Source organism: Falco naumanni, chromosome 2 (genome assembly GCF_017639655.2).
Source record: "Falco naumanni isolate bFalNau1 chromosome 2, bFalNau1.pat, whole genome shotgun sequence".
Classification (NCBI taxonomy): domain Eukaryota; kingdom Metazoa; phylum Chordata; class Aves; order Falconiformes; family Falconidae; genus Falco; species Falco naumanni.
Genome location: NC_054055.1, coordinates 28,684,798 through 28,709,546, shown reverse-complemented (window position 1 = coordinate 28,709,546; position 24,749 = coordinate 28,684,798). Strand labels below are relative to the sequence as shown.

At 38.9% G+C, this 24,749-nt stretch overlaps 1 protein-coding gene across 1 annotated transcript in view; it reads left to right on the top strand.

The window, feature by feature from the left end:
* Window positions 1-24,749, top strand: part of TRPC4 (transient receptor potential cation channel subfamily C member 4) — a 162,009-nt gene that overhangs the window by 128,094 nt on the left and 9,166 nt on the right. The window contains exons 5-8 of the mRNA XM_040584715.1: window positions 7,749-7,888; window positions 16,313-16,626; window positions 18,450-18,645; window positions 20,350-20,544. Coding sequence (XP_040440649.1) covers window positions 7,749-7,888; window positions 16,313-16,626; window positions 18,450-18,645; window positions 20,350-20,544 — 845 coding nt within the window. The remainder of the gene's footprint in view (window positions 1-7,748; window positions 7,889-16,312; window positions 16,627-18,449; window positions 18,646-20,349; window positions 20,545-24,749) is intronic.

Below are 24,749 nucleotides of genomic sequence, written 5' to 3'. Positions count from 1 at the left end.
TAGAAACTTCTGTTTAAGCACATGATACATTAAAAAAATACAATATCTTTCTTGTTTCTCTAGATCATGACAACTACACATCGCTGTCTACAGTCCATTGGTGTGGAATACTTAAATGCACAAACCTGAAATGGTTTGGATGAGCATCTCGGATTAATTTGAACTTTATCAACCCTACTAGCCAACTAATATTGAATATAACAGTCAATCCAGGGTTACAATTTATTTTTGCATACACTCCAGGACAGTAAACATTTTTTCTTGGCTTATACTCCTATTCATTACCCAAACCCTATTTTACAGAGGCAATAAAATAGAAGAAAAAGGGCCCATAATGTTAATATAGATGTAGTAAGTTAAGTCTCCTTTAATCTTCCACTATGACAATGAACTGCAATTCATTTGCATTTCAGGACATTTTCCAAAGGAAATTCAAAACACTGCTTAAAAAAAAATATAATTAACTACTAGTTAAATATATTAGCTTTTAGCATTTATAGGAGTACTATGCAAGTCAGACTTCTTGCTGTTCAAGTTATGAAAGAAAGTGTGTGGTCTAAGAATACTGGCTACTGTCCCTTCTAAAGATACTGGGTTAAGGGAACAGCTGTCCCACTTACGTGGATGCCTTACTGCATAAATTCTGAAGGAACTGAACAACCTGATGCTATTGGACTAGGTGATGAAACTAAGCCATAAATATTTGAGGGACTATTCAATGCTGACTGTCCAAACTGTTTGCACCTGACATTCCACAGCGGGTGAAATACATATATAACACCATAGTTCATAATGCTATGCCTAGACCAGTTTCATTGCTGATGGTCACTGTTTCTTAGAAATTATGCTTTTCCTTGAACACAAGAGTGAATTCACTTCTGGTCCTGAATACTCTGAGTTCTGATAGAGTATAGTTCATCCAAAAGACTCACATGCTCTATAATCCTTGCATTGTTCATTACCTTTTCACTGCACTTCAGAGGCATTACTAAACTCATCTTCACTGCTTCTGTGAGGGAGGGAGTTAAGTTCAATTGTACAGATAAGAAAGTGAAGATAAAGAGTGAATTGAGGTTAAATACTAAGGACTCTCAGTGTTAAGTTGTGTGCACAGATAATTCAAACCAGCAATTCCCAGACTCAGCTTGCTTGAGTATAACCATATTGGGAAGAGAGCTGGGACATAGATTGTGCCCTTGGCCATGTCATTCCCAACTCTTTGCCTGACCTGACACAGGACTCGGACACTGTGCACAGTTCCTTTCCCAAACAGATATTTCCCCGTCTCCATGGGAAAGCAGAAGGCGTGTGTTTGGTTTTGTCCATGTTCCTTTGAAATTACTGTCTTCTGTTAACAAAATATGCCCCGGAGATTCGGAGCCCCTGATTTATGCCAGGATGCCTCTTCGTTCTTCTTGTTACCTTCATATACCTTCAGCAGAGATCAGTTCATCAGCCCAGGTGTAAAACAAAAGAGATATTTCAGGCCTTATCAATGCTTACTGAATTCCCTGGAATGACTTAACTTTGCCTCAGAGAGCTTTATTAGCAGCTTGTCTCACTTCTTGTTGGATCTGTGAAGAACTCTAGATAGCATAGTAGAGCAAAGCTGAGTCTGTCAGTTAAATGGTTTCACAGTCCAGTGAAAATATGTTCTCCAAGAAACATACTAAAAGGTTGTTGTTTAACTTGGCATGCAGAGATTTGCCCTGAGGAACCTCTTGCTTCCCATCACTTAGTGGTAAGGAACAAAAATAGCACAGGGGAACTAACCTTTTGTGGGAAAGGTAAGGCCAAAATTAGCTAGGGATCCACAAATCTTTTAAAAAACAAAAATAGCTCAGGGTACTGACTTTCATATATTTCTTTGACAAATCTCAAAATTATTATTTACAGTGAGACTTTAACCATAATTATAAACAACAAAAGGTGGTGTTGTGGAGATGGCATAACGTTTTTGTGAAGTTCCAAAGTTTCTGGAAAATTATTTCTGTGGTTGCTCAAGATTCAGTACAACATCCAAATTTAGGCAAGATGTGTCTCAATTTTTTTTCTCTGAAAGATTTATACACCTTTAAATGGAATTTATAAGGGATTTATTTATTTGTTTCTTTTGCATGGAAATGAGAGACATGTTGCTTAGGAATAAAATTACAGATCTAGGTAGCTGCAAATTGGTAAAGGGTCAGTCCAAAATTTTTACATCTTAAAGTTACCTGCCAACCTGCACAAAAAGATACTGTATCTATCCCAAGGCTTTATCCCAAAGGGACAGGAAACTCATAAGAGTATTGAGCTGCTGGACCTTGTCAAAGTCCCAATGTTTCCAATGTTTGCCAGTGGAGTCTTTATGAACAGAATAAGTATGTCCACATTTTTTAAACAGTATCTCAATGTCTAATATCCAAAGATTTCAAGACTAGAAGTACAGCTTCAAAATCTAAGTCTATAGGTAAGTACATAAAATAAAAGCTAGTCCTATCAGTGCATATGTATTGATTTATCTACAGATATAGAAATCTACACATTGATCATATGTAGTATGTGATACCCGTTACTCAGTTCTTAAGGATTTTTTAAAAGTGTTATGAGGTAATTTTAATGAAAGATTTTTTTTTTCTAAGAAAATTCTTATTTTATTTCAGCACCTTTTGTTCTTCAATAAGAAGCATTTTAGTTTCTGTCTGTTTTCTTGCTTGGGTAAAATTTATTGTTACAATATGTAGGGTTTATTTTAGAAGAACGAACTTTTTTTCATCAATGTTCAGAACTGTTTACTGCAAAAAAGAAAATATATTTACCATACAGATTATCCCCCCCCCCCCCCCCCCAATATTTATCTGATATATTTTAGTCCCTTTCTTCCATCAGGCAAACTTGACTTCAGTCAAATGGTTGCATTGATCAGCTTGCATGTATAATACTTCACAGTGTTGTGTGAAACCTCTCCATGGTGTCTGTTATTCCCAGGGCTTCATGTGGTCTGTGGGATTCCTGCCCTGAATTTACATCTTGTTTCATTCCATTAAAACCACAGGGTGTTCAATGAAATTTGTTTCTATCATCTCAGCCTGTTTAAAAATATCTGTGCTATTTTCTTTTACTGCTCCAGTATCTAGTTATAAACAATGCAACAAATGCTTGAAAGTCTTACCTTCAACTTTCCAATTTAAGTCCTTGATTAATGAGATGGAAAAGCTGCATAATGTTGATAACCTCCTTGTAAGTGGCAATAAATCATAAAAGCAGGTTGATGAGGAACAGGTATAAGAGGCAGGTATAAAATCTAACTGGTGTAGAGAGATAGGAAAGACACAGTTGGAACAAACAGACAACCAGAATATAACAAAGATTATCCAGGTAAAACAGTGACATCTGCTCTGGGTGGAACTATTTCAGCTAAGTACAAGCACCTGGAAATTAGAGATCTGTTTTAAATCAGCCTAATCCTCCATGGCTCACTTTGCAGTCAATGGGAAGATTGACCCACCTGCAGATGACAGGATTATTGCCTTGGAGATGCTTGTTGTCTCTCTGGAAGTTAAAAGAGGCTTTAGACAACTATCTGCAATCTTACTGTCTACTCTTGCTTTTAGATCTACTCTTTCTATTTAGCTGGCTCCTCTTAGCAGTTTTTCCCTAGCACCTGTGTGCAGGCTGGTGGTGTCCCTTCTGCTTTGCTGAGACATCATCTTTCTTGCTGCTGAACACATAGTTCTGACATGAGCTCTGTCACCGTGTGATAACGTTACTGCTTTGGCACATTAATAACATGCAATACCTGGACTCTAGATCTCTTTCCTACCTGTAATAACACAACTATTAGACAGTCTTATTGCTGCATGTCTTCTATGTCAGGTTCTGTTTTGGAATTGCCCAAAAGTCTCCTTAGACAATAAAGCCAGGTTGTGTCCAGCTATCCATAAATCTTCTAAATAGAACAGGGAAGTGTGCAAGGTCACAGAGATAATGTTTTTAAAAAAGTATGCATATAAAGAGATTTTCTTAGTCTTTTCCTCATTCTCCCAGTGAATGTAACAGAACAAAATTGGCATATGGTACCAGACCCTGTGAAGATAAAAGCTGACTGACTTCTTTCCCCCCCTGACGCTTTCTTCTTGCAAAAAGATATAATTATGATCTACAACAAGATTTTAAGACCTCTGGATGAGTGACCATAAGTTAATTCTAAACAGAACAACTGGGAATCTCTCATGGCTCGGAACAGCTCCATCAAGTAAACTGACCAGGTCTTAGAGGAGTCTTCAGCTTTGCAGAAAGGCTCTGAGATTCAGAGTACACTTTTATAGGATAACCCTTCAGGTACACTTGGGAGGATTCACAGAACTCCAGAGATCCCTGTTCTTCCAGCATTCGCTGCTCCAGTTGATCACCCCTCAGTAAACCTAGCCATAGAGATCTGGTGCCTGCAAAGACTCTGATCTCAGCTTTCATGGTGAGATTGCCCTGAAGTTGTGGTTTATAGCTATCAACATTAGGACTTTGTACCTTCAAAGATCTGCCTTCAAAAAGACATGTCTGGAAAGCCTGTGTAGCATACATGGACTCTGTGTCTGTCATAAACGTAGCATCCATCAGTCAGCCTAGTTTCAAGTTTCCTGGAGCCCCACCAGATCTCAGTAACTGTATTTGTATATAGAGTTAGCACTTAGATTCTTTGGCTGGCAAAAAAAGATTGAACTGTCACATCTCCATTACAGCCAAAAAACCATGTAGTACTTCCAGTTTTCCATTATCATTTGCTCGAAAAGAATAAGTCCTGCATCAGGCTGAACATAAAAGTTGTCTTGAACCAAGAAAAAATTTAGAAACACCATTGTTATGATGTCGAAGTATACTCAGAACTTTCAGCAGCCAAATGACTTCAACTTTGTTGGTAGTTTGGATTAGTTGTGTTTCTAATTCAAAATGATCAAATTTACAAAGGCTATATACTCTTTTCCACTATTCTATAATAGGTCGGTATTTCTGTTAGTGTCAACTTTACAATCACACTTCATCTTCTAAAGCCCAGGAAATACTTGGAAAAACAGTCTAGCTTTTCAGTCACAAAACAGATCAAATGCAGCAGCATTAGTCAGCATTTCTTTTTAAATCTGTGCATAGTTCTATTGTATTTTAGGCAATGCTATCAAAGCATATGATGCTGAGGAACAGTCTTACAGAGAACAGCCCTGTTGTGTTTGTGTCAGTTCACATCTTTGCCTGGTTGTGAATCATGGAGAATATCTCAGCAGAAGACTTTACTGAACCTGCACCCTCTCACTTAAACATTCATCTTATTAATCATCCCAACCTATTTCTGCTCTGTTTTTAAAGCATATTTTAAAGCAAATGCTTAACTTGGTGAATTACAAAATAATTTATATTTAAGCCTTTTTCTTCGAACATCTTCCGTCAATGCAACTGCCTGCTTTCTGTGCCACAGCAGATTCCCAATGTCAGGATCCTGGGGCTACACTTGTATTATTAAATAAAAAAAAAAAGCAAGGAATTGTTCTCTAACACTGAGGCTTAGGGGCCATATCCATATTACACAGCCGTTGGCTCCAGGTCTCCTCTGAGCCTGGAGCCAAGTCTCCTCAGGCTCCTGCAGCACAATAGTGATTTGTGTGTGCTGTTCTGCAAGTGGAGCAGGGGTGACTCAGAGCAATGTCTGAAACGTGAGGGGTATATTGCAGCCCCAAAACCAGCTGCTTTTATAACCTGGTGATGCTTAACATGTTATGCCTAAAACGTAGCGGAAGAGCAAGCAGGGATATTTGCAAGTACATGGGCTGTGTGTTGAAGGTTGGAGGGGACTGTGGTGGGAAGTGGGAGCCAGACTGCTGTCATCATGTTCATACTGTGTGTTAGGAGCAACCAGCTCTTGAAGAGTAAGTAGATGAGTCATTTCACAGGCTGAAATGGGCAGGCTTTTAGGAGCTTGCCTAGTAGCCCTGTGAAGCTGTGCTCCCTTTGTGGTGGTGCTTGGGCAGTTAGCAGCAGCAGTGGGTGCTGTTAGTGGATATTGACCCCTGCCATGCAATAATGTTCCACAATTTTCTTACTGTTTCTCATCAGAATTGATTGCAGCTTGAAAATAAATGTTAGTTTCGTAACAGTGCTATATTTTGTGTATTAGTTTCATCTGATAACCTAAAGACAGCGTTGCAGTCAGCCTGTCTAGGCTATTGTAGATACTAAAATGGGTGTATATCACTTTCCTGTCTACATGTTCGCATCATGGTCCTTTCTCAGAATGTGTTCCCCGAGCTCTGCAGAATGCTGAAATAGTGATGGGGGCATAGTTGAAAATGAACCCTATGAAAATAAGTTGCTGGACCGATCAGATGATTCAGGTACTCCTAAGGCTTGTGATTACTGATGATGACACACAGAAACAAGACAGGAACTTGTGGCTGAGATTTGATGGGGAGAAGGTAGTGAGAAAGGGAACCTTTCCTTTTGAAAGCAATCAGGAGACAGAAAGACTCAAGCCAAACCACTACAAAATGAAATTGTACTCCTCCCATCTATCCCCCTCCTGCCTTCCAAATAACTCAAAAACCTACCTGGCTTGAACAAAAATAGACCAGGAATCACTTTTCAGGGATCATGTTTGAGAGAAGGCACAGGTTTTCCTGCAGTCAACTAGAAGACCATTGAGACAAAATGTTAAGGTTCAAGGTGAATTTAGCCCTGACTAGAGTAATGCGGGTCCCTATAGGGACCCTCTATAGACCCCTGCACAAAATCTGTTCAACATTTTCTAAAGGAGCATGTGATAAGCAGGTGGAGAAAAGCAATGTTGAATTAAATGTATTTCAACAACTCTATGTGAGAGACTGGCTTGTTGTGGTGAATTTTGTCCCTTTAATGAGCACAACAGTAAAAAATTCCTTTAAGAAAATAATTAACTGTAAAAAATTAAAAGCTCTGTTCATATTGTGATCAAAAAAGCTCTGTAGGGAATAATATGAAATATGCATCTAAGTGTTCCATATTGTTTTATGATACCATATTATACAATAGTGTGGAGTATCTTCGTCAGAGAACTATTAATGTTTATAGCATCACAGTCTCCACACAGTTGTCTCTGGAGCTGTTGCACCAAGTTCATGTCAGACAACTTGCAAAATTTCCCACTGGTACTGAATACTTCTGTAACACTTTGTGTCCAGTGCAATGTGTGCTCTGCACACTTGAAAATAGTTTTCATTCCTTCATGTCCCAAAGGAAAATATTCTGCTGGAAACACTACTCTTTCTGATGGAAAAGGGACACTTCAGTTCAGCATGGACAGTAACAATAGAAATTCTCGTCCGTATTGTATGAGTTCCAACTGAAATAAATTAATGTGTTGGATTGACTCCTGCTGTCATAAATTTTCCAGTTTTAATTATATTGCAGCAGATACCAAGGACAGAGCTGGCAGTGGTGACTGGGTTTAGGACCCTTTTTGTACTTATTAGAATACAATGGGAAAAGAGATTGGAGAAAGCGCAAGAAATTGCCCTTGTACAAGCAGATGATTTTTTTGTTTTGTTTTGCCTGGCAAATTAATTCTGGAAACATTAATGGGAAGATAGAATTTCACCTAACTAGATGTGTAATTTCAAGCACTTACCCACCTTCCCTTTATAATTAATGTAAGGAGAATCAATCTCTTGTGAGATAAGTGTCTAGAATACTCACAGCCTTTTTTATTTAATATACATGCTTAATGAATTATGTTCTATTTACAGGTTTTATCTGGGGTGAAATTAAACAGATGTGGGATGGTGGACTGCAGGACTACATTCATGATTGGTGGAACCTCATGGATTTTGTAATGAACTCCTTGTACTTAGCAACAATCTCTTTGAAAATTGTTGCATTTTCAAAGGTAAACTTTTTTTTTAAAAAAGTCAGTAGAATATTTAAGGGCTTCTTCAAACTTTCTTCTGTATTTGGAGGTTCTCAGGCTTAGCAATGCAAGAGATGTATGATGTGCTTATTGAATCTTCTCCAGATATGACAAGAAACTAGACCAGGATAAGAATGAACAAAACATTGTAATTTATATTTTTTTTGTTCTGGGGCTACGCAATCTTTTGTTATTTGATCATGAATAATCATAATGTCATTTTCTTGGAAAAGGGAGATCACTTGTAATATTTAATAATGTTTGCACAAAAATATGTTTTGAATTAGTCTTTGTGTATTTATCAGTAAGAAATTATTACCTCTAAGACAAGTTTACACACCATGCAAAACTTCCAGACAGGACTACAAAAAAATACATATACTTAAAATTGGGGGTGGTAGTGGTGGTGGTGGTGGTGTATGTGTGTAAAGAGCAAAGTTTTAATTTGTGTTGAAAATTTCTGATAAGTGCAACATGAACAAGTAAAGCTGGAAGGAATAAGATAGTCAGTTGAGGCTGGGTATGTTCATTTTCTCATCCTTTTCATGGACTTCTTATGAATGATTTTATATTCCCACTGTTTGAAGTATCTTCCAGAAAAATAGCCCTCCTTTCCAAAGCCATGGAACATATTGCATTTTTGTATGTATTCAACATCAATCCATAACATGATAGAAATTCCTTATAAAATGAAAGATTTTAATCATAACGATGGTCTCAAGGACAAGGAAACCACATCTGAAAGGAAACTAAAGCATCTTAGCATCTGTCATGGATCTTATCACATCCAAGTAAAGTTAACAAGCCCATTTTTACTGGCCATTGTGATCAGCACTGTATTTCAGCTGTTTCAAATTCCCTGCCACCAGCTACTCTGCGTGTATGGAAGAAATCTCTCCCCAGCCAAGGATCTTTTGGCTGGAGAAAGAAGAGGATACAGCCATCAAGTAGCTGGTTACAGCTCCCTTACCCTCAAACAGCAGCTGTTCCTGCTGCAGCCCTGCCATAAGTATAGAGGAACGTAGGAATCTCTGATTTATATCATCTTGTGTCTCTTCACAAGTGCCCACATGTCAGCCAGTCAGGGGCAGGGGTGACCAAAGACCTGTGATCTGTTGACATCAGCGTCTTCCTGTGACAAAAGTTTTCTGGCGTGCTGGTTCTCTGGCTGCAATCCTTTGTAAGTGTTCTCACTCAAAGAAATTAGAAGCTGTTGCCTGAAAGAGCAAGCTGCTCACAAGCGTGAGGAGAGCTGTCATTTAAAGCTGATGAAATGCCTTTTTACACACAAGGGTGCCTTATCATAAAGTGACCAGAAAATTGTCATTTCAGCATCCCATGTATCAAGGCAAACAGTTCATGGAAAACGCATGTTTCCAAAGCATTTGAGATGGCCAATTATTCACTTTAGAATAATATTAGTTAGAAGACATTTCATCTCCCAGACAACTTCTGCTTATGGTAATTAGATTCCAAGGTGACAGTATCTGGGATAATATGCATCCATTACTCTCTGAATTAGTGCTTGCATGCCAATCATAATCAACACAGTGCATAAAGCACTATCTTTGGTTCTGCAGATACTATATTTTTACTGTGTGTGCAATGTTGCACCCAAATACTTTTTTGTTCCTTAAAAGAGCCTCAGTTCTGGTAGTCAATTGAAACACATGATGAGGTAATAAAGAGACTAATACAAGTGTCATTTAATATCCAGCCACATTTTCTTCAAATACCTACAACAGAATTCCCCACCTCTATCCCAGATGAGATTGAGAGAATGCCAAATGTAACCAGTGTTTTGATATAAAGCTTTTATTTTTATTTTCTAAACCTTGCAAGACAATTTTTTTTCTGAAAGAGCTTTTCTGTATTTATTAATTCAAATATATAAATGCACTTCTTAGAGGTATTCTACCTTCTATAAAACAGCTAAATATACCTAATTAAACATTTTTACCAACTCCCTTGAATAAAACTATGAGAGTGCCCTCATACTACTCTCTTGTGTGATAAATGTTCCCAGAGAAAAACATAGTGTATATTGCCCATTCAAGGCTCTCCGACTGACACAGTGGTTGAGCAGATGGATATTATTTGCAGCAGCTGGTGGAATAATGTAAAATACACCAAAAAAGTGTAATTTCAGGATGCGAGAACTGCTAAGATAATTCAGTTACCTGTTTCATTGCCAGTATTCAAATAAAATGAGTACATCTCGTGTTTTTCAAAGGGCTATGCTTTCTGTCTGATTGTACATCAGCTTGTGAGGTCTTTTTAAATTATCCAGTATATCCACTGAAAATACTTTCTCCCCAATAAATAATATTATAAATAGTGCATTGACACGTTTAATGAGAGTACAAGATAACAGATTTTAAGCAACACATCTGTTTTGATGGAGGGTTGTAGATATAAATAGACATCTCGTGCTCTAAGAGAAATGGTTCTTTTTATGGTTTTGGAAGATAATTTAATTTGTACTATTGCATAAAGTTAGGTGAAGTGCCAACTTATATGCAGACCCTGCTTGCTTTGTCTTAAATATTTCTTAAACCTGAGCATTTGACCTAGTGCAGCTTGTTCCCAGTTCTGCTAGAAACTGCATGGAAGTTCATATTACTGATTATGTGTCTCAGCCACTGACATGAAAAGCTAGTAAAAAGGTTCCTATTCAAGGCAAGAACTCTGAAAAATAACTAAAAATACATTGTTTGTCTCAATATTTACTGCCTTAGTGATCACTGTGTCAGATCTACTCTGTTCAGTAGTAAATAAGTTTATATTTCTCTTCTGGCACCAATTCTGCAGGAGCAAACATTGTCTTATATGTTTACATTGTAAAGTGTTTTTGATTGATGTTTCACCAGATTTACAGACAAAATGTCCATTTACGTAGGAGTATTAGTGCACAACCCTCCCCCCAAAATTATGGACTCAATTCCTAAGTGTAATTACTGTTTTAAAGCTCTTTGCTAGATCAGCTCCCCCCCCCCCCCCTTTCCTACTGCTGTTCTGAAATTCAGCATAATGTATGCAAAGATTGGGACATACATTTTAAAATAGGAGGAGTTCACATTTGCATATGACCTTTCAGGAAAGGATTTAAAGTACTTTTGCTGAAATGGGTATTATTTAACCTTTCTTTTGTTATCAGAAAAAAAGAGGGTCACATTTGACCAAGGTCCAGCAGTCCATTAAACATTCAGGTAGCCTGATCTACATGTCTGTTTGATCTTTCTTGTTGCTTTCATGAGTTCTACAGTTAGTGACTTTTGTTTTCATGGGAAAACTGATCGCTCAGCTTTTTTCCTCACAAATGGTTCTGATACTAGATTTGCATTTGAATTCCGTTGAGTAAGGATCAAGAATTATTATCTTGTATTCCCTGGGTGATATCACACAATCATCATATATTTGCCTTGAAACTCTACTGTTTATATGCTGCTCAGTTTGTTTTCTGACCTTCTTAACATTCCATTGATGTGCCATGTACATTTCATTCAACTGACAAGCCAATGATAGGTATCATTTAATCATGTTGAGTGATGGCTGGCTTGTTACAAGTCAAGAAGTTGTGTTTGCATTTGAAGTGGGGAGAGAAATTCCTCAGGGTCACAAAATGATAAAAGAAGTACTAAGTATCAACATCATGGTTTACAAAAAGCTCAGTGTTGCTATATTTGCTCTTACCATTTTCCATTCCCTAGAACAATAACCATTTATTTATTCTGTATAGAACATAAGAACATCAACAAGAATGAGTGAGAGAACAAATGCTTCAGTTCTGCATGTTTGGGGTTGTTTTTTCCTAAAATACAGTTTTTCTTTTTTTCATATTTTCAATGTTTCTGTTTTTAATATGCCTAGTCTTTTTGTGCCTCTGCTTTCTTCTCCTTCTAACACGTAAGCTTCTTTGTTCTGCTGGTTGTTCTTCAGTATTTCTAGATTTCTTTTTCAGCATCCTCTAGTTAGTCGAATCAGTTTTGTTGTCAGAACCCTCTTAAACTCTTTTATATATATATATATATATATATATATATATATATAACTTGCTGCCTTCTTTCAGCTATTATGTTTCACAGATAATTTCCAGAATTGCTTCTCTGGCCTTCACCTTTCTCACTATTTTTAAGCCAAGTATTTCCAGTCTCTTAAATCACATCTCTTCAAAACTGAAATAACAGCCATCCATTTCTACTTACAATCATGACTTTTTTTTGCATTGTATCTAAACATGCAGCAAGCACTTGGGCCCCAGAAAGGCACAGTCAGTTAAGCTGAAATACTGTGTGCCTTTGATTTCCCTTTATAAATAAGGGGTCATTTATCTTTTCTGACTGTTTTAATGCACCAGTTTTGTGTCTCAGTCCAGAACATCATAGATAAATTCCTTTCTTCTCACCTTTCTCCTTAACCTCATCTCTTCTAGAAAAGGTGACATTGTATACATCTTGTCAGGCTACAACTATAAGATAGCCTCTTCCCTACTCCTGTAATCAATGAGAAGAAACAGAGAAAGTTAAAGAGACATCTGACCTGTTTGGGATATCTGCTTCCCTAATACACTAGAAATGCCCATTTTTCTTTGTGGACTGTGAGAGGAGGGGACAGAGCACAGATGTGGCTGTCCACACCTGGCTGGTTTAACTTTATTCTTGCTCTTTTAGTATATCATATGCTATCCTTATTCAGTGTCCTCTAGTTCCATGTTTTCCTCTCCTGCTTGTTTAACTTCCTTGGAATCTGCCACTACTTGGTTCATCTAAAATATATCTGCAGTTGGATGCTTTTGATTCTCTAACAAAAACTCAATCTATTCCTGGCTTCAAATATCTTCTTTAAATTTTTTCATGTATATTTTTCCCTTATTCCCCCAACACACCTTGTGTATTTTTCTGTAATCTGAGCATCTAGTGCACTGTTCAGCATCTAGTCTTTGCTTGTACTGACATTTGTCCCTAGTTATTTAACAGGTGCAAGTTTTTACATACCAGGGTTTTACAGTTCCATCAGAATTCAGTCAAATCCTGTGTCATATTATTCAAAGAAAGGCATTATAGAAAACATGCTGAGTTCTCATCTCTCTTTTCTCAATAAAAATTGAAAATTCTGCTTTATTTTCTTCTTGCTTTTATCTCTTAGCTGATGTCTCTAGTAACTCAGTTCTGTTTTCTACTGCCTGTTACTTCATCACCGATCTTGAATCAGTCAGAACTGGACTGAAGGGTAGTAGTGGATGAGGCAGAATAGCATCTATCTTGGAGCTACAATGTCAAATGCAATAAGACTTGATTTTACAGCATGATCATTAGGGAAAGGATAGTCTAATGAAAAGAGTACTGAGCTATGACTCCAGCAGGTCTGGATTCAGGTCCCTACTCTAAACAGCAATTATCAGTGGTGGTTGAAATGTAAGGCTGAATAATTCTTAACTCTGCAGCGGACTACTGTTCTCCAGTTTTGCAGTTCTCATCCCCAAATCCACAAGACTGTCAGATGCTATTGCTGCTTGTACATAACTAAATAAAACTGTGCTAGGGATGGCAGTCAGGCACTGGGACTGTCTGACTTACACTACCAGTCAGTTAGAGCAGCTGTAGGATGGTGGGGTCCTGTGCCAACTAGCACTGTCCAAGACAATACTCAGTTCCCATCTGCAATTTGAATCATAGAATGATTTGGGTTGGAAGGGACCTTTAATTCTCATCTAGTCCAACTCCCCTGCAATGAGAAAGGACATCTCCAACTAGATCAGGTTGCTCGGAGCCCTGTCCAACCTGACCTTAAGTGTTTCCAGGGATGGGGCATCTACCACCTCTCTGGGCAACCTGTGCTAGTTTTTCACCACCTTCATCATAAAAAAATTTCTTCCTTATAGCTAGTCTAAATCAACTCTCTTTTACTTTAGAACCATCACACCCTGTCCTATTGCAGCAAGCTCTATTCGAAAGTCTATCCTCATCTTTCTTATAAGCCCCCTTTAGGTACTGAAAGGCTGTAATAAAGCCTCCTCAGAGCCTTCTCTTCTTCAAGCTGAAGAACTTCAACCCTCTCAGCCTTTCTTCACAGGAAAAGTCTTCCATCTCTCTGATGATTTTTGTGGCCCTCAGGTCCATGTCTTTCCTGTGCTGAGGACTCCAAAGCCGAATGCAGTACTCCAGGTGGGGTCTCACTGGAGTGGAGGCGCAGAATCACATCCTTGGGCCTGCTGGCCATGCTTCTTTTGATGCAGCCCAGGATACAGTTGGCCTTCTGGGCTACAAGTGCACATTGCCAGGTCATGTCCAGCTTTTGATCCACCAACATCCCCAAGTCCTCCTGAGCAAGACTTCTGTCAATCCCTTCACGCCCCAACCTGTACTGATATTGGGGGTTGTCCTGACCCAAGTTCTTGGCCTTGTTGAACCTCATGAAGGTCACATGGACACACTTCTCAAGGTTGTCCAGGTCCCTCTGTATGGCATCTCATTCCTCAGATGTGTCAACCACACCACTCAGCTCAGTGCCATCTACAAACTTGCTAAAGGTAAACTTGATCCCACTGTCTATGTCATTGATGAAGATATTAAACAGTACTGGCCCCAATGTAGACCCCTGAGGTGTTGCAGCACACACAAACAAACTAGTAGGCTGTAACAAGGCCTTTACCATCAGTCAGAGTCTACTGTCTATCTGCATCTCCTTCCTCCAGAGGTCACATCACCCTGCTCCTCACTCCTCCCTCTCTCTTCTCTCCTCAACAATCCTTAGGGCTATTTAACTACTTAGTGGGAATGAGCTACAGCTGCACATTGTCCATGTCAATCAACCCACTGCCTCCACAGCAAGGCCACAGCTGTATACCATCAATGCCAATTATCCCACTGCCTTCATTCCTCTACACTGAGGGACACCGCTTGTCACTGATCTTCATCCAGACGTTGAGCTGGGGACCACTACTCTGGATTCAACCATCCAGCCAATTCCATTTGTGGGGGGCCATGTCACAGGCCTTACAGAAGTCCAGATAGATGACATCCATAGCCCTTCCCTGTTCCACTGGTGTAGTCACTCTATCATAGAAGGCCACTACGTTGGGTCACACAGGAATTGCCCTTGGTGGAACCATATTGGTTGTCTCAAATCACCTCCTTGTCCTCCATGTGCCTTAGAATAGCTTCTAGGAGGAGCTGTTCCATGAGCTTCCCAGGCACAGGGGTGAGGCTGACAGGTCGGCAGTTCCCAGGGTCCTCCCTTCTACCCTTTTTACAAATGGGTGCAGCGTTTCCCTTTTTCCACTCACTGGGAACTTCACCTGACTGCCATGACTTTTCAATTAGCGTGGAGACTGGCTTGGCAACTACATCAGCCATTTCCCTCACAACTCTGGGAATGGCTCATTGGGTCCCATAGGCTTGTGTCAGTTCAGATTCCTCAGGTGGTCTCAAACCACTCTGAGAGCAGTCATCTTTTGGGCATGAGAGTCATGTGGAAATGTTGTGGTGCCTGGCTATGGTGTTTCATCTGGCCCCAGCGACACAGAAGAGCCCCTTTCCTGGCTATTGAGGGTGTAATCAGCAGCTCTGAAGGATGCATCTGGGTGTCCCACAGTAGGTAAATACAGACTGCACCACAGTCCCTCTTTGAAATCTGCTTCATATTATATTACCCCATCATTTTAGAGTGCCTCATAGCATACATTCTGTCCTCTAATAAATTCTGTAAAACAGATAAATGAGACCAAAGAAATAGTAATGAATCTGCCACGGTAGTTAAACCTTAGTTCAAAGTAACATCTTTCATCTTCAAGGAATTTTTTGGTAGAGCTGAAACGGTGGAGAGTCACAGTTCCATGGATCAGACTTTAATAATGAGACACACAAGCAGTTTGCCATGGTTCATTTATGAACAGTTTTTTCATCATTGGTCCTATGTTAGTGATTAAGTAATATACTTATTCCTTAATTAAATGTTTTCTTCCAACTTGCCAAAGTTCTTGTGTGTTTCTGTCCATCATTGTCATATCCACACTGTTCTCCAAAGAAATAACTTACCCGATTTTACAGATGAAAGTTTCTATAATTCTAAGAACCCAGGTGTTCAAAACTGTTCCTTTTCCTCTGTCAGAATTGTTAGACTTGTTTTTGCTACTGTGAAAATTAAAGGCAAATAAAAAAAAACAGGTGAAAAACTGGAAAGTGTAGACCATCCTGCAGATAAAAATGAAGGACAAGTACATGGGTGTTGGTCATTTTTTGTTTTCCTAAAATAAGAAGCTCTTTTGAAGACATGTTGCTTTCTGAAAGGTATTTAGTTTCATTGTATTATCAGAAAATTAATTGAACAGCTTATAAAGAAACTGACATACTTGTTTGTGCATAAAGATAGAGAAGTAATTTCTTCCCTTCTGCTTGTTTTCAGTATAGTGGGTTAGTTCCACGGGAGAGCTGGGACATGTGGCATCCAACCCTGGTGGCTGAGGCCCTGTTTGCAATTGCAAACATCTTTAGCTCCCTACGCTTGATCTCATTATTCACTGCAAATTCTCACCTGGGACCTCTGCAGATATCTCTAGGAAGAATGTTGCTGGATATTTTGAAGTTTCTCTTCATATACTGCCTTGTGCTGCTAGCTTTTGCAAATGGATTGAACCAGCTGTACTTCTACTATGAGACAAACGAACCCGGCAACTGCAAAGGAATACGATGTGAAAAGCAGAATAATGCATTTTCAACGTAAGTGGCTGATCTATTTCTATCTTCCCCTTCTGCCCACAGTATTTTAATCACTTAGATGTTGTTTACGGGGGAAAGACTGTCTATTTTCTATTGGTATTATGGTGGTGTCCTGACAGACATGTCTAAAGTTATCCTAATAAGAAAAAACCAACCCCCCCACCATTACATCACTCTGTAATAATGTTCAACACATGGCACAGTGAAGTCTGTACAATTCAAGATAAGTCAAAAGATCAAAAGATAAAGAGGAGGGGGAGATAGTACGACATTAGAAAGTACATATTTAGAATTAAGGGGAAAAAGGTCACCAGATCAGAGCTCGCTTATGCAGGCAGCTGTTGCTCTGCATTTCTTCCATGTCTACTTGTGGGCATTAAGTTTGATGTTCTAAAGCATGAAGAATCCTTGTAAATGTGATAGCTGAGGCAGGAAAAAACATTCAGTCCAAGCTTCTACTGGCCCTGAGTCTACTTTACACAATCAAAGAATATATTCTAATTTCTGTTTTAAAGTTGTTTTTTTTTTCTTTCACTTAAAAATCAGTTTTACTTCACTCTGTTCTGTAGTTCCTCTATCGTACCAAAACACTACCAAAGGAATACTAATTCTTTCATCTTTCAACTTGCATTCTGAACCAAACGTCTGCTATAAATACCTGTTCCATATTACCTTCTATGAATCGTATCTAGGCTGTTTTTAAAACACATTTATTACCAATGGCTTCCTTCTTAACATAAATAAACAACACCTTTTATATCATCTTAATCAAGTAACTTTGCTCAGACACAGCATATTTATCTTGCATATTAATGGCATCTTATGCAGGTCTAAACTTTGTGTGATCTGAACAGAAAAGCATAGGGAAATTTTTCTGAGTGGAACATTGAGGGAAGCGATGTTATTCATCTACTAGTACTAGTGCCAGAAGATGGTGTCAAGGCAAACTGTGGTGCCTTGTGAGTTTGTTCTGCAACTGTGAGCAGGGGAGAATAGTGGTTGTGAATTTTTGCTCAGACAAGTGTAAACCATGCAAGAGACTCCAGACCCTTTACCACTCGTATACACTCTATTACCGAAGCAGGGATTCAGGATCTAGAATTTCCATAGGTACAAGCACACTGCCCTCCCAGGTATCTCTGCAGGACAGCACTGTACTGGTTTCTGTGTCACAGTTATATTTCACAGATGATGCTGCATGGTAGGAAAGGGTCTGAAGGGTTAAGTTTGGTCCAGTTCTGAACAACAGGCCCCAGAGTGCAGGACTGCCCATAGTGGTACAAGTCCCCACAGTTCAGCAGCTTCCCTGCTCCAGGTGCAGGGGGGACAGCACTGGTGGCCCACTCATCTTGTCCGGGTAACCTGTTTCTGGTGTCAGGGTGAAGGAGTAGGAGAGAGGCCATGGAGGAAACTCACTGCAATTATTGTCAAGAAACTCTTTGGTTGAAACACCATCACTGAGTTACATTTGGATCCTTATTCTACCTTCTACAGTCAAGACAAAAGGTCAAAATACTTCAAAGGCAGGTGTCTGAAATAAAATCTCTAAAACTATATTTATGCCGCAGAAGTTTAAACAAAACCGGCCTTTTATTCTCAGGCTTATTTATAGATTCACTATTCTATATCTAGAGCCTCAGATCTGAAACATCAAGCCACTGTTTCCCTAGAAATATATTCCATATTTGTTGCCTATATTGTGGTAAGTATCATTCATCTCAATCAAGTCAAGCGCTTTTGTGTGTTTGGGGAAAAAAACCAACAATCTGAAAAGTACATGTATTGTTATTATACAGCTATTCCCTTTGGGTTCTGTCTTTCAGATTATTTGAAACGCTGCAATCATTATTCTGGTCTATATTTGGACTCATCAATCTCTATGTGACCAATGTGAAAGCAAGGCATGAATTTACTGAATTTGTTGGGGCCACCATGTTTGGTACCTATAATGTAATATCTCTGGTTGTTCTGCTCAACATGCTAATAGCCATGATGAATAATTCTTACCAACTCATTGCTGTAAGTTGTTGCTTATCCTTAAATAATTTATTATACATACGTTCTGTCTGTTCCTATATCCCATTTTTCTGGCAGTAAATATTTTTTACAGACAGGATATTGGGACAAATTCAGTGATTCGTTCTAATTTTTTTGCACTTTTCTGGAAGGACCCAGAAACCAGGCCCAGCTGTACTGGGCAAAGGGGAATTTCCCCACAGCTTTGAATGAGGACTCTGCCGCAGAAGCCAGCTTGTGGGTTGGGAAGGGTGTCCTGAAGCTGCTGGCAAGTGGTATGGGCCACAGTCCTTCCCAAGCTGCACTGTTCCAGGACCTCTTCTGAGAAAGAGACTCTGCCAAAGATTGTTCTGCCTCTGCTTTATTTTTAATAATTATAATTATTAACCTTCAAAAGGCTGTTACTTTTAGATTTTTGTGTAGTGTGAATATACAGTTAATAGAAATTGGATGCCCATATTTCATGGACAATTTTGGACTCATTAACAGTTCCAACAAAAGGTTATGGCTTCTCATTCAGCAGTGTAGTGTTTTCTCCTTTAATGAAAACTGTCTTTATCCTTATAAGAGCTATTGGGTTATTTTTATTTCTCATCTGTCTATTAAGGAGGCTAATGAAAATAAACACTGATTCATCATATGATAATTCAAATATGATCATGCAGAAAGCAAACAAACCAAAGAAAGCGTCACAGCCTTAAGACTTTAAAATGTACCTTTTTTCTAATCTAGAAGTTACAAGTTTTCCCACAAAAGAAATACTGACTACATGACAACGCTAGCTGGCCAAGTCTAGTACACAAATATCACAACATACTAGCATTCATCAAAAATACTGCAGGTAGAATACTTTTCCTACTACAAATTCTAAATAACTGGTTCGATTACTGTATATCTGACTGAATATTAAAGGCTAGGGCTAGACCTGCAGTTTAAATTCTTGGCTACTATATTTGTTGTCCAAATCTAATATTAGTGATTTAAACTTCCTGTTCAACTGCTAGGATTTAGCAATCTTTCCATGGACTTTAGTTTTGATTTTTTTTCCCCAAAACTTTTCAAATTTATACAATATTATATAGAATCCAAAAGAAATAAATAAAAAACCCCCAACCAACCAAACAAAATAGCCCACACAAAACCCACTACAACCTATTCCAAATATATAATTCTGAAGTAGTAGGAAAAACAAGATACTTGACTCAACAATTTTAAGTAGCCTCATGATTTGTTGGATAAACTGTCTGTGAATTTTTGGGGATGGCAATTACTAAGAGAGTGCATGAGACTTACAGACTTGTTGAAGCTGCGACAGAGCAGAGTAATTAATGTGATCTGTGTGGAATAATGATGAGCTGCTATTATAACAAAACAACTCTTCCAGAACTGTAGCATTTTTCTGCTTGTAATTATCCTTTGTTGTTTGAGATACTTTTAATTATTTAAAAACCTGTAGCAAGGAAAGAAAGGTTGAAAGTAGATATATACAGTACATATCTAACATCTCTTTACTAAGTAAAGCAGCTTTGCTTTGGTTTGTTTTGTTACATACAGACCTTCTATCAAAAGAAGATGCCAGTATTTTAACAAGAAAATTCATTAGTATTTCAAGCTTGTTCTAGTTTTAGGTTTTCAGATTTTTGTAGAGTTTTGTTTCACCTTCTTAATTACAGCAACATCTGTGCTGATGTTGTTTCTTGTGTGCAGGATCATGCAGACATTGAGTGGAAGTTTGCTCGAACAAAACTTTGGATGAGTTACTTTGAAGAAGGAGGAACTCTGCCCACTCCTTTTAATGTCATACCAAGCCCAAAATCTCTGTGGTATCTGATCAGATGGTTATGGAGACACCTTTGCAAGAAAAAAATTAGAAGAAAGCCTGAGAGCTTTGGAACAATAGGGGTAAGTCCTGTGTTTTGCTCTGCCTGTAGTCCTCCACTTCACTAAATAGATGAATCTCAGCCTTACAGAGCATCTGAAGTGGCAAATAATGTGCACATGAATTAGAGAATAATTCTAGCAGTGTTTATTTTTTACATTCCTGTCAATATATTTGACTGAAGAGAAGGCATTATTGTACTCCTGTGCAGTGAAAATATACACTGTGACTGTGCTTCATCTACTAATAATGCAAGAAAGATTAAAAGCATTACAAATACAAAAGATCAAATGTGTATACTTGTCTACCAGTCCCAGAGGTGTGGTTGATGATCTCTAGCTCAAGTGTCACAATGACATACCATGAACCACAGGCTTATGTATAAAGCATTCATCATGAGATATTCTGTCTCTCTGTCTCTCTCTCTACATGTAATGAAACGGGTTTACCCTAAAAGCATTCTTACCAAAAGCTGTTCCCATTAAAGAAAACCTGTTGAAAGGTAACAGCATTTACTTGGAATTGCTTGCAAGTCATTTCAGAATCACATTGGTACCCTGTTCTAACAGTGTTGATTAGCAGAGAAATTTCTAGGAAAAAAGAGGGGATAAGACACCCAAGGGGAGCAAGAATAGTCCTGCACCTGGCTTCAGCAGATGCCTGTGTAATACCTCGGCCATAGACTTTCTCTGGTAGCTGCAGCGGGTAAAGCAGATTTGAATTTGTCCCACCTAGCTTTATCCAGTTGACATACCTGCCAGCAGCAGTTTTTCTGCATTGTCAGAGCAAATATCTGGGCAACAAGCTAACTCACCAACAATGAAATCTCTCTAGTTATGATTTATGCATTTCTCATAGTGAGCAAAGCAGTACCTCAGTAACTAGACTGCAATTAGCCAACTCCAACATAAAGAAAACTATTGAGGGTAAAATGTGTATAATGGTGCTTTCCCTATACCTTAGGGATTTGGTGAATATAAATGTTTTCAAGTCTTTTAGGAACTCAGGTAGCAAAGCATTAAGTGAGAGGGTGGGAGTGTCGTGGGGAAGGGGAAGAGGAAAGCCTTATAGTTCTCATGCTGTTGACCCTGGTAGCAAAACTTCCATTCATTTCAAAGAAGCCAGGGGATATGATACAATTCTTTGCTGATTCATTATTCTATCAACCTTTTCTTTGTATTTCTCCCCAGTTTCTTGGGAAGCGAGTAGTAAGGATAGGCTTTTCCTACATTTTCTCCTGCCGTATCCTGGCATTTGGTTTAATCACCAGATATACTTGGAGGAACAAGTTCACATGGGTGTACAGATATATGATAAAGAGGACGAGTGACATATAAAACTAATACACAGTTCCTAAGCTGACGAGTGGATTTTGTCCTCTTTGTGGAAAGCTTCTAATCAGGCTTATTGCAGTATTCTGATCTTGTTGGACAGTATCTATATTGTGAAAGCAAAATATGCTTCACTTAACTGTCATACTTGTAGACAGGAAAGAAACAGACAAAAAAGAAAGCTTATAAGCATAACAATGGCATAGAAACAAATCAGTAATACAAAGAAGGAAGAAACACTGAAAAAAACCCATTGGAATTAATATTAGAAAAGAAGTGAAGAGAGACAGTGATTTAGATAGAAATAAAACCAAAAGACATGAACTAGCATGAATGGTGAAGAAGTTCAAGACTCAAACATCCCTGTGTAACCTAGCAAGGGAAAGAAGAAAATGCAGAGACCAACAGAAGGAAAAACTGAGATTTTGTTAGAAAGAGAAAATCAAGAGAGTGACGTATGTGTGTGGGGAGGAGAGTAGGCAATGCTTCATGGCATTTGTTAAACATTTGGTAGGGATGATTAGCTAGTGTAAACTGATAGAGTGATATTAAAATTAATGGTGTGATGCCAATGTAGAGCTGAGGATCTAGGTCTGGTTAACACAATAGCCCTGTTTGACTGAATCAGATCCAGAATACCCTTATACATTCCAGAAAATATTCTGGACAATATTTTCTATCAGACTTCCCATCCACGGTAAGGGATTTTTTTTCTTTTTCTTCTTTTTTTTTTTTTTTTCTTCTTTCAAACTGCATCTCTGGGACTAAACTCATTCTTGGCTCTGTGGAATAATAAAGGAAGAGACAGGGTGCTCTCAGCCCTATGCTGAATGGCATGATGAGGAAACTGGTTCAGAAAGATCACCCTCCAGGTCCTGTGGCTACATCTTGATGAGGTACATAAATACCACCATCTAGAAATGAGCATCTTGGGTTTTGGAAAACTGGTGCAGCAAAGGGTCAAAGGGCAGGGAGTCTCTCTCACTGAGCTGGTTAGGAATATTTCCAAGTAGATTTTTTTTTTTTTTTTAATGGAAGAAATACAAAAACCTTTTTCAAGACTCTTCAGCTTCAGGATGGAATTTCTGTTTGGAAAGAGAAGAAGCAGGTACCAAGTAAAGAAAATAGCTTGGGCTAAGGGAGACCCAGGTTCATTTCTATTATCCAGTGGATATTTAATTATTTACCCCAAGCAGAACAGCTCTGACAGGAGAGATTTCCATCTCAAAATCATTAAGACCCTGGGGGGGGAAAGGTACTCTCTTGGGACAACATAAGAGAAGTAGCTGAACCTGACTTCCTTACGATTTGAGTGTGAACCACTAATTACAGAACTATTTGGCAGCGGAGGACACAGGTGAGTGAGAGATGTAGGATGGTTTTGGTTAATTTCTGTAGAGTAAATTTAAAAAAAAAAAAAGAGTTTGATGAGAGACACTGGAAATCCAAAACAACTGTGAGACAATAGTGCCATATCCATTGCTAGTTTCCACTGCAGAGTAGGTACTTAGCTGCAAGTGCAGCTGGAACCCCTGTGAGGGATCCATCCAGCAGCTATCATGGCAACAAGACTTCCAGCTGCCTGGAAAAAATGAGTGGCTGTGGCTGACCAGGCATATTCAGTCCACACATCTGGGCATCTCATAAAGCTACAAAGTTCTTCAGCTAGTTCCTCAGCTATAACAGCAGCCCCATTAGGGCTATCTGAATTTGGAACATTGTGCAATTTCCAGGCCCAGTAATGCACCCAAGCTCCAACATGGAGTAAGGTGTGGGTATGCACTATGTGCTCTAGTTTCCACATTGGTAAAACCTGTCCATACCCAATCACACATCAGAGTGTGAGAGCCTCTATTTGCGCTGGTGGTCAGTTCTACACACAGTTTGGGTAGATGTAAACCAGACACTGTTAACTGGATTTTCCTGAAGAGGTTACGTGGTTGGAGAACCAATGGGCACACCATGGCGATGTCACAGTTTGTTCTGGGGGAGTGTGCTGCTTTCTGGTTTTGAAAGACATTCACATTACCCACAGCTCAGCCTTGGCTTCCCAGAACTTTTTCAACTGTCCCAGCCAATTACATCACAAATTAAATTTAGAACCTCTGTGCCCTGTCAATCAAAGGGAAATGAAGAGTTTTCTTTGCCTTTTGTTTGGGGATCTTAGAAGACAGCTCTCTGATTCCAGCTCACTGGAATCTCCCCTGTAATAACTTTGGCCTCAGAGCTACAGCAAAGATAAGCTTTGGGGAGACATACTTCTTTCCATTGAGTCCTGCATTATAAACTCTCATAATTCCCTGTGACCAGTACTGGGGAAAAAACACTGTAGAACACAGTTTCAGGCTCATTTTCTGACATTGGCTATATGGATGTATGGATGCCGTGTTGTCTGTAAGGCAAAACTTGGATTTCAAAACATTTTGTTCTGAAACCTCTAAATGCTATCTTTCATGTTAGGAAGCTCTAATCAGTGGTGACGTACTATGGTGTTTTCCAGTAGAAAAAGCAATAGTGTGCATCCAAAGGCTGAGTCAGTGCTGGAGGATGCAGAACAGACGATAGACAGAATGGAGCTGACTTGTTAAAGCCAGCATTTTTCAAGGATCAGGGATGATATCTGCATAAGAAACCTTAGTACCAAAAAGCCAGGAATCATAAGCTAAGAATGAATCAAGGATGTTTTAAACATGTCACCAACAATCCACTGTAAAAATATAAATAGTGTACACTTGAAAGTTCACTGTATGCAGGCAGAACTTGTAAAGCAAGGGTCAGGGTCAGGGTAGTTTACATCAGACATGCTGGTGAAAGGATTTATCTGGCTCATATAAAGAAGAAAAATGTCAGTAGAAAGAAGTGTGGCATGGGTACTTGGGAGGACCATCTACAGTGCT